Consider the following 11,196-nt stretch of genomic DNA (forward strand, 5'->3'; position numbering starts at 1 on the left):
GAGTCTTGCTCTGTCGCCCGGCTGGACTACAGTGGCCGGATCTCAGCTCACTGCAAGCTCCGCCTCCCGGGTTTACGCCATTCTCCTGCCTCAGCCTCCTGAGTAGCTGGGACTACAGGCGCCCGCCACCTCGCCCAGCTAGTTTTTTGTATTTTTTAGTAGAGACGGGGTTTCACCGTGTTAGCCAGGATAGTCTTGAACTCCTGACCTCGTGATCCGCCCGTCTCGGCCTCCCCAAGTGCTGGGATTACAGGCTTGAGCCACCGCGCCCGGCCCAGAAACTACTTTTTTTATGACTACAATATATATTTTATATGGTTTTGGTCTTCCCACTAGCATTTAGAAGTGCTTATTTATTTCCAGTGGAGATCTGGATATTTCTGACTCATTGGTTTTGAGAGCTACAGAAAGACTAAAGGTATGCATTGCCTGTTGAATGTGAAGGACTTAAGTTCTCTAAATTTAGATTATTAAATGGTATTTTAGCTGCAGTGATTTCGAGATGACATAAATCGTAATAGAATGACCTATAGTAAGTATTCAGCTGAGGACTGTTCGTCTATAAATACAGAGCATGCACCTCCCATTCCCCTTCCCCTAACTAATCGATAATCAGTCAGCACTGTGTGTCACTGAAGCTTAGAAACCTCAGCACAGCTAATAGTTGATGAGAGCTGGCACTCAAGAGAAAACCTATTTTCCTTGGCCTAGTGTGGTGGCTCACGCCTGTAATCCCAGCACTTTGGGAGACTGAGGTGGGCAGATCACCTGAGGTCAGGCATTGGAAACCAGCCTGGCCAACGTGGTGAAACCTTGTCTCTACTAAAAGTACAAAATTAGCCGGGTGTGGTGGCAGGCGCCTGTAATCCCAGTTACTCAGGAGGCTGAGGCAGGAGAATCGCTTGAACCCAGGAGGTGGAGGTTGCAGTGAACCGAGATCGCACCATTGCACTCCAGTCTGGGTGACAAAAGTGAGACTCCATCTCAAAAAAAAGCCCTGGTTTCCCCCTTGGGCTTCTACCTGGGGGCATGCAGGAATTATAATGACCGAATTCTACAGGAAGTTTTTCACTTAAAAAAATTTCTTAAGAGTGGAACTGCTAGATTGTATAAAATTTTAAAAAATATTTAGAAATCATTTAGGGCAGAAAAAGTAGAGTAGCAAAATTTATATACAGATTATTCATTTCTTAAAATGTATCTAGTATTTCTCCAAGGGGAAGAAAATCAGGTTTACAGAAAAAAATAAAGCTGTATTTCTCAGTTTAAAATTGTTTGTTTGTTGGGCTTTCTGACTTTTAGTCTCAAGTCCCCTGGCCCCTGAACAGTTCTGGAGAGCAAAGTGATGTCAGGGGCTTTTATGAGGACAACAGTTGAACAAATTCAAATGGGGACCTGTCCTGACTTTTAGGTTTTTTATTCCTATAGCTTAAATTTTTAAACTCTAAAGCTCTGGAGTATTGATAAAAACACCTACCCTCATCACCTTTACCCAGAAGATGTGGCAGGAGAGGCCAGGCCATGTCCCTGGCAGCCATTTGCCGTTAGACGAGATGGACGCTTTCAGGGTGGTATGGCCATAAACCTGTTTGCTTTTAGAAAATACTTGGCTATGAACGATGCTTGCCTTCCCAGCCTGATATGATTTACTCCCGTATCATTTTTGTTCAAGAGAACAAAATCACCACACGCTTTTAATGGGCTATTGAATAATAAAACAAGTTGCTCAGTTGTGTTTTCAAAATGTCAGACTTGGCAGTTTTAAAGCATCCCTCAGAAACCATGAGGGATTGGTTCCAGGACCCCTCAGATACCAGAATCCTTGGGTGCTCAAGTCCCTTATATGAGATGGCAGAGCATTGTGTATTTGCATATAATGTATGCACATCCTCCTGTATACTTTATTTATTTATTTATTTATTTATTATTATTATTATTTTTTTTTTGAGACGGAATCCCGCCCTATCTCCCAGGCTGGAGTGCAGTGGTGTGATCTTGGCTCACTGCAGCCTCCGCCTTCCAGGTTCAAACGATTCTCCTGCCTCAGCCTCCTGAGTAGCTGGGATTACAGTTGCCTGTCACCACGCCTGGCTAATTTTTACATTTTTGGTAGAGACAGCGTTTCACCATATTGGCCAAGCTGGTCTCGAACTTCTGACTTCAAATGATCCACCGGCGTCAGCCTCCCAAAGTTCTGGGATTACAGGCATGAGCCACCACGCCCCCCTGTCCTGTATGCTTTAAATCATCTCTGGATTACTTATAAGGCCAAATACAATCTAAATGCTATGTAAGTAGTTGTTACACTGCATTTTTCAGAAATAATGACAAGAAAAAAAGTCTGTACACAATCAGCACAGATACAACTCTCCAGGTTTTTTTCCCCTAATATTTTTCATCTAAGGTTGGTTAAACCCACAGATACACAACCAGTGGATATGGAGAGCTGCCTGTACTCCAGAAGTCATGCTAAGATGGCTACGTCCCATCTTGTAGACTGTTCACATTCTTGGCATTGGTATATGCATTGGTGTATTTTGGGTATTGGCAGACATCACGAGCTTGTAGTGTTCCCTTTGATTTTTGTTTGGGTCATGGGCAATACTGACCAAAGACTTGCCGCACAAATAAGAAGATACAACACATTGTCTGTCTCGCCTGTATTTTAACCCAGCTCTTCTCAAACCTTAATGTGTGTACAAATCCCGAGGGAATCTTGTCGAGTTGCAGGTTCGGATTCATTAGCTCTGGGGCAGGGCCGGGCTCTGCAGCTCTAACAAGCTCCCGCATGCTGCTCATTCTGCCGGTCTGCAGACCACACCTTGAGCGCAAAGTCGTTTCACTCCTCTTCTACCTGAACTTCTGGATTTGTTTTGTTTTCCCTCCAACAAGGTTACAAAGACTTCAGGTTTGAGACCAATGGAACCAAAAGATATCAAATCCATTCGAGAATTAATCAACACTTACCTGAAGCAGTTTCATCTGGCTCCAGTGATGGATGAAGAGGAAGTAGCCCACTGGTTCCTCCCCCGGGAGCACATTATTGACACGTTTGTAGTGGAGGTAAAGACAATGTGATAAACATAAAGCTTCTCCTTGAAGCACCCTTTGTGTTCAGAGTGCAGCAGAAGTATTTACACACACTTCCTTCCATTTCATCACAGAACATGACAAAGATGTGTACTAAAGGGTTGAGAGTTAATAAGATGAAGAATTCTTAATACTCTATCAAGGACATGCTTAAGTGAAACTGACATTTGTTGAACCCTGAGGGTGTGGTGTTGAGGAATATGGTGACCACGAGTCTGGTCTGGTGCCATTGTCTTGTTTTGTGCTGAGGCACCAGCAGTTTTACCCACAGCACTGCTTTTGCACCGTTGGTGCTGATGGTAACATCAACAAGGCAAATAGCTTCTTAGTGTTATGAAAATAATTTTGACCTCACAGATTTCTGAAAGGGTCTCAGGTACCCCCAGGGTTCACAGACCACATTTTGAGAACTGTTCTTCAGGGCATATAATTAGAGTCTGTGGTCGGACCCATCTTGCACATTATTAGAAATTGCCAAATAACTCACCACAATAAGGTTCTGAGCAGTATAAGAGAGTTCCTGTTTCCTCACATCCTCACAAGACGTGGGTATGGTCAGATTTTAAATTTAGGCCCACCCGATGAGTATGGAACGGTATCTTGTTGTTAATGTATGTCCTCATTATTGATGAATTTGAGTATCTCATAAATATGTTAGCCATGTTTATTTCTTTTATGAATTTGCTATTTACATCGCTTGCCTGTTTTTCCTTTTTGACCGTAGTCTTCTTACTGATTTATGAAAGTTTTTTTGTTTTGTTTTGTTTTGTTTTGTTTTTTGAGATGCAATTTTGCACTTGTTGCCAGGCTGGAGTGCAATGGCGTAATCCCGGCTCACTGCAACCTCCGCCTCCCAGGTTCAAGCGATTCTCCTGCCTCAGCCTTCTGAGTAGCTGGGATTACAGGCGTGTGCCACCACGCCCAGCTAATTTTTGTATTGTTAGTAGAGTTGGTGTTTCACCATGTTGGTCAGGCTGGTCTCGAACTCCTGACCTCAGGTGATCCACCCGCCTTGGCCTCCCAAAGTGCTGGGATTACAGGCGTGAGCCATCGCGCTCAGCCTGTGAAAGGTTTTTTATATGCTGAATACTAACACTTTGTATTGTGTTCCTTTCTGGATCCTCTATTCTATTTCACTGATCTCCATGTCTGTCCCTTCACTAATACCACACTGACCTGGTTGCCATAGCTACATAGGAAGCCTTAGTATCAGGTAGAGTAATTCCTCCCACTTTATTCTTGTCTGTCAAGATCATTTAATTAACCTATTTCCTTTGCCTTTTGCATATACATTTTAGAATAAGCTTATTTTTGTCTACAGAATACCTTGCTGGCACTTTGATAGGGATTACATTACACTGATAGATTAATTTGAGCATAATTGAAAAGTCTTCCAATCTATGAACATGGAATGTCTCTACATTTATTTCGGTCTTTTAAAATCTCTTTTATCAGCATTCTCTAAGAGCATCCAGATCCTGTACATGTTTTCTTTTTTTTTTTTTTTTTTTTTTTTTGAGACGGAGTCTCGCTCTGTCGCCCAGGCTGGAGTGCAGTGGCCGGATCTCAGCTCACTGCAAGCTCCGCCTCCCGGGTTTACGCCATTCTCCTGCCTCAGCCTCCTGAGTAGCTGGGACTACAGGCGCCCACCACCTCGCCCGGCTAGTTTTTTGTATTTTTTAGTAGAGACGGGGTTTCACTGTGTTAGCCAGGATGGTCTCGATCTCCTGACCTCGTGATCCGCCCATCTCGGCCTCCCAAAGTGCTGGGATTACAGGCTTGAGCCACCGCGCCTGGCCCCTGTACATGTTTTCTTAAGTGTATAGCTAGATATTTCACTTCCTTTGGGGTGATTATGATGGTGTTATGTTTTTAATTTCAATTTCTGCATGTTCATTGTTAGCCTGTAGAAATGCTTTCTTCTGTGTGTTTGTATCCTACCACAGTGCTGAAATCACTTACTGGTTCCAGGAGTTTGTGTGTAGATTCCTTGGGATCTCTGCATAGATAATGTGTCATCTGCAAATAGGGACAGTTTTATTGCTTCCTTTCTAATCTCAATGCCTTTATTTTTGGTCTTGCATTAATGCAGGACCTAGATCTTCCAGTGCTTTATTGAGAAAGACTGGGGAAGGTTGATGTCCTCGTCGTGTTCTTGATGGTGGGGGAAAAGCATTTACTCTTTCACCATGAAGTATGTTGTTAGCTGTAGGTTTTTTTTGTGGGTGCTCCTAATCAATTTGAGGTCATTCTCCTCTATTTCTAACTTACTTAGAGTTCTTATGAATGGGCATTGGATTTTGTCCCATGCTTTTTCTGCTTCAATAGATGTAATCATGATTTTTCTCCTTTAGTCTGTTGATATGGCAGATTACACTGATTGATTTTCAAATGTTGGATCACTCTTACATTCCTAGAAAATATCCACTTGGTCACGGTGTATAATTATTTTTATACATTGTTGTATTGATTGCTAATATTTTGCTGAGTATTTGTTGAGTTCATGAGAGATATCTCTCTGGAGTGTCTTTTTTGTAATGTCTGTCTGGTTTAGATATCAAGATAACACTGGTCTCGTAATAGGAGTTGGAAAGTATTATTTCCTCTTCTATTTTCTGGAAGAAATTGAGAATTGGTGTTAATTCTTTAAATGTTTGGTAGAATTCTCTGGTTGAAATGATCTGAGCTTATTAGCTGTTTCTTTTTTGGGAGTTTTAAAATAATGGACTAAATGTCTTTAATTTTGTAGCACTATTCAGATCTGTTTCATCTTAGTTGAGTTTTAATAGTTTTTGAGGAGTTTGTCCGTTTCTTCTAAATTGTTGAATGTATGAGTGTGAAGGTGTTCATTGTATTCCCTTGTTATCCTTTTAGTGGCTGCGGGATCTGTACTGATATCTCTTGTTTCATCCCAGATATTGGTGATTCATGTCTTCTCTTTCTTTATTTTTTTCCATCTTGCTAGACTTTTATCACTTTATTGATTTGTTTCCCAGAGAACCAGACTTTTGTTGGATATTCCCTGTTGTTTTCATATTTTCAGTGTCATTGATTTCTACCCTTGTGTTTACTTTTTCCTTCCTTTTGCTTGCTTTGGGTTTATTTTGCTCTTCTTTTCTAGTTCCTTGAGGGAGGGACTTACTGACTTGAGACCTTTCCCTGTTCCTAGTAAGCATTTAGTTCTATCAGGTTCCCTCTTTGCACTGCGTTAGCTATTTCTGACATATTTTGATATGTTGTATCTTCGTTGTCATTCACTTCTATGTATTTTTTGGTTTCCTTTGAGACTTCATCTTTAGCCCACCCCTACTTAGAATTGTGCTATTCAATTTTGCCATGTTTAGAGATTTTCTGTTGTCTCCCTATTATGGATTTCTAGTTTGATTCAAGTACAGTTAAAGAACACACTCTGTATGTTTTGATTATGTTAAGGCTCTTGAGGTTTGTTTTATTACTCGGGATATGGACTTTCTTGATGAATATTCCATGGGTGCATGAAATGTGTATACCACTACTGTTGGGTTGAGTGTTCTTTGTATGCCAATTGGATCATGTTGATTACTTGAGTTATTCAGCTCTTCTGTTTCCATGCTGATTTTCTGTCTAGCAGTTCTATCACTTGATGAGAGGGGCATGGAAGTCCCCAACTATAATTGTGGATTTGTCTATTTCTTCTTCCAACACTGTCGGTTTTTCTTGATGTCTTTTGGGGTTCTTGTTTGATACTCACATGTATATTTAGGGTCTTTATGTCCCGCTAGTGGATTGATCTTCTTATCATAATGTAATACCTCTCCTTGTAATAATTTTCCTTGCTGCGGAGTATACTTTATCGTATATTACTATGACCAGACCTGCTTTTTAAAAATTGTTCGGTCTTTTTCCATCCTTTTACTTTCAAGCTATTCATGTTACTGAATTTGAAGTGAGTTTCTTGGAAACAGCCTATAGCTGAGTCATGTTTCTTTGCCCATGCTACCGACCTTTCTTTTGATTGGTGTATTTAGACCACTTATATATAAGGTGGTTATTGGTATGTTAGAGCTTAAGTCTGCCATTTGATTATTTGGTTTCTTTCTTTTTCTTCTGGTTCTTGTTTCTCTGTTTGTTTTTTCTTGCCTTGTTGTGGGTTACTTGAATATACTTTAGGATTCTGTTTTGTTTATAGTGCATTTGGGTGTATTTGTATAGTTTTTATGATGGTTGATGTATTACAATATATATATATGTGACTTATAGTCTATTGGTAACAACATTTATTACTTTGAGTCACCTTTTATTTAGGTCACTTTATCTTTTCCACTTTAAAATATTGTCTTAAATATCAGATAGTATTATGATTTTTGTTTTAATCATCAAGTGTGATTTGTAACACTGATTTATAGTGATGCTTGAGGATAGGCATCATTAAGCAAATTTCTGCTCTTTCTATTATTCTTCCCTCCTTCCTGATGCTTCAGTATTCCTTCTTTTATCATTTCCTTTCTATTTGAAGAAATTCCTTTAGCCAGTCTCAGATATGTCTGCTAGTGACACATTCTTTTGGTTTCCATTTGTGCGAGACTATCTCTGTTTTTAGATTTAGTTTCCCAACTTAAAAAAAAAATTTTTTTGGAGACAGAGTCTTGCTCTGTCACCCAGGCTGGAGTACAATGGCACAATCTCTGCTCACTGCAACCTCCGCCTGTTGGGTTCAAGCAATTCTTGTGCCTCAGCCTCCTGAGTAGCTGGAACTACAGGTGCATGCCACCACACCCTGCTAATTTTTTGTATTTCAGTAGAGACGGGGTTTCACCATGTTGGCCAGACTGGTCTCGAACTTCTGAGCTCAGAAAATCCATCCGCCTCAGCCTCCCAAAGTGCTGAGATTACAGGTGTGAGCCACCGTGCCCAGCCCTAGTTTGCTAATATTTTACTTAGGATCTTCTTCCATACTCACTACAACTGAGGTTGGCCATTAATTTCCCCTTCTTACTCTGTCCTTGTCCTATTTCGATAGTAAAGTTAGAATGAGTTGAAGAGCTTGTCTTCTATTTTTTCTGGAACAGTGTATGTAATATAGGGATTACTTGTTCCTTGAAAGTTGTTAGAAGTTGCTTATAAGCAACCTAGATATGGTGCCATGGTGCGTTTGTTGTGAGCGTTTTTTTGTTTTTTTTTTTTTTTAATCAGTCTTTACAATTGATTGGGTGTGAGGGACAATGGACAGATCATCCCATTCTTCCCCAACAGTTGGTGATTCTCAGGTCATTTTAACAGCAAGAGAGGAAAGAGTAATTTTACCAGCAATATGAATGTGAAGAAGTAGTTTTCTGAAAGCAGATGATGAAAATGGGGTGGGGAACCTAATCAGGTTCTGCAGGTGCCTGTAGTAATTCGGTGTATGAGACAGATATGAGAAATTCTTAGAAGAATCTAAAATCCTTATTAAACCTGAAGGTTGAATTTATCTCCAGTACTGAGCTGCTAATACAGAGCAGTAAGGAATCACTGTAGATGAACCCCTTTAGCTTCTTGCTGGCTGAAGAAAGGTCTGATGACTCAGAAGCATTTGAAAACCAGAGCATACATTCTTCTGGAATTCCCTTTTCTGCTGAAAGAAATACTAGCAATGGCATGTGTGTGGCCCAGCCTCCTCAGCCGCACAATTCAAACACATCATATTCTAAAAGTCAGCAAGGCCACCACAGCTAATTACAACAACCTGAACAATACTGGCTAATTTCTTGTATTGGAAGGTTTGCCAATGATGATGAAATGAATGTCATCCATGTATCCCTTATTTTTGATAGCTGCAAAATTCTCCTGTTATTCACATGTGTATATTTCGATGCAGTAGTAAGACCTTTTACAAGCTTGCAAACTCTTCCAGACAGCTTCCAGACTCTACCCAACCTTACCTAGGCCTGATATAATTATTTCCTTGTGCTAAGAAAGTGTGAGATAGTACACAGTATCTTTTAGTTGGAGAAGCAACCCTCTAATCCTTAAAGCTTTTATTTCTGCAAAAACAACTGCTTTTATCACTGTTCCTTGAGTCTTAAAGAATTGACTCATTTGTCAGCCTGAGGGAAGCTTTCCTTTTAGAACATTCTGCTTCTATCTTTCTTTCCTTTTCTTTTTTTTTGAGACGAGTCTCACTGTGTTGCCCAGGCTGGAGTGCAGTGGCAGGATCTCGACTCACTGCAAGCTCCGCCTCCCAGATTCACACCATTCTCCTGCCTCAGCCTCCCGAGTAGCTGGGACTACAAGCACCCGCCACCACGCCCGGCTAATTTTTTTGTATTTTTAGTAGAGACGGGGTTTCACTGTGTTAGCCAGGATGGTCTCAATCTCCTGACCTTGTGATCCGCCTACCTCGGCTTCCCAAAGTTCTGGGATTACAGGTGTGAGCCACCGTGCCTGCCCTCTTTTTATTTTTATTTTTTTTGAGATGGAGTTTCGCTCTTGTTGCCCAGGCTGGAGTGCAATGGCACAATCTGGGCTCACTGCGATCTCCACCTCCCGGGTTCAAGCAAGTCTCCTGACTCAGCCTCCCAAGTAGCTAGGATTAAGGGGTGCACCACCACGCCTGGCTGAGTTTTTGTATCTTTAGTAGAAATGCGGTTTCACCATGTTGGTCAGGCTGGTCTCGAACTCCTGACCTTATGATCTGCCCGCCTCAGCCTCCCAAAGTCCTGGGATTACAGGCATGACATTCTGCTTCCTAAGAACTTTGTGCAAATCACCAATGGGCACTTAGCCTGAAGTCCCAACTCCAGTTTCTTCTTGGCCTCTACACAGCATAATATAAGGGGCCCCAAACTGGACTGCCGAGAAAGAAGTATGACTTACTGCTTTTCCTTCTGTGGGGCAAGGGAGAGATAAGAGTTAGCAGAAATGCACGTATGCAGTTGGTTCAAGGAGATCTCTGCCTGACAGCACCTTTGCTCCTAGAGCCCCAACGGTAAACTGACTGACTTCCTGAGCTTCTATACGCTCCCCTCCACGGTGATGCACCACCCTGCTCACAAGAGCCTCAAAGCCGCCTACTCATTCTACAACATCCACACAGAGACGCCCCTTCTGGACCTCATGAGCGACGCGCTCATCCTCGCTAAATCGGTAACCCACTCCTTCCTGTTCATGCCGTTTGGTTCTCCAAATGTCTGTGCCAAACTATAGAAGACATCGTGTTTTCTCCCACACAGGTGGAATTTATGCAAGATTTTTTTTTTTTTTTTTTGAGAACGGAGTCTCGCTCTGATACCCAGGCTGGAGTGCAGTGCTGTGATCTCGACTCACTGCAAGCTCTGCTTCCTGGGTTCACGGCCATTCTCCTGCCTCAGCCTCCCAAGAGGCTGGGACTATAGGCATCCGCCACCTCGCCCGGCTGATTTTTTTTGTATTTTTAGTAGAGACGGGGTTTCACCATGTTAGCTAGGATGGTCTCGATCTTCTGACCTTGTGATCCACCCGCCTTAGCCTCCCAAAGTGCTGGGATTACAGGCGTGAGCCACCGCGCCTGGCCATATGCAAGATTTTAAAAAATCTATCGATCATCAGTCAAAGGAAGAATTTTGATAAGAGTTTCTTTTGAAACTTTAGAGGCTATTTTCATTATTAATTTTGTTGCAGTTTAACAAAAAGACAAAATGTACAAATTATAAATGTTTAACCCTTATATCAGAATACATAAGGCTGGGCATGGTGGCTCAGGGTTGCAATCCCAACACTTTGGGAGACCAAGATGGGTGGATCACCTGAGGTTAGGAGTTTAAGACCAGCCTGGCTAATATGGTGAAACCTCGTCTCTACTAAAAATATAAAAATTAGCCAGGCTTGGTGGTGTGTGCCTGTAATCCTAGCTACTTGGGAGGCTGAGGCAGGAGAATTGTTTAAACCTGGGAGGCAGAGGTTGCAGTGAGCTGAGATTGCACCACTGCACTCCAGCCTGGGTGACAGAAACTGTCTCAAAAAAAAAGGATGTATAAAGCCCATATATTAGGAAGTAATATAATGAATATAAGAAAAAGATATTATTCCATAATATAAAGAAAATATTAATACATGAGTGAATATTTGTGTTGAGTGAATAACTAGCAGCAATTTTTTTTTTTTTTTTTT

General features: G+C 41.5%; 1 protein-coding gene across 1 annotated transcript in view; it reads left to right on the forward strand.

The window, feature by feature from the left end:
• NMT2 (N-myristoyltransferase 2) overlaps positions 1 to 11,196 on the forward strand; it is a 31,467-nt gene that overhangs the window by 12,509 nt on the left and 7,762 nt on the right. Inside the window, exons 7-8 of the mRNA XM_017874168.1 lie at positions 2,893 to 3,063; positions 10,027 to 10,194. Of these exons, the coding sequence (XP_017729657.1) occupies positions 2,893 to 3,063; positions 10,027 to 10,194 (339 nt within the window). The remainder of the gene's footprint in view (positions 1 to 2,892; positions 3,064 to 10,026; positions 10,195 to 11,196) is intronic.

Source organism: Rhinopithecus bieti, unplaced genomic scaffold, assembly GCF_001698545.2.
Source record: "Rhinopithecus bieti isolate Rb0 unplaced genomic scaffold, ASM169854v2 scaffold_1012, whole genome shotgun sequence".
NCBI lineage: Eukaryota > Metazoa > Chordata > Mammalia > Primates > Cercopithecidae > Rhinopithecus > Rhinopithecus bieti.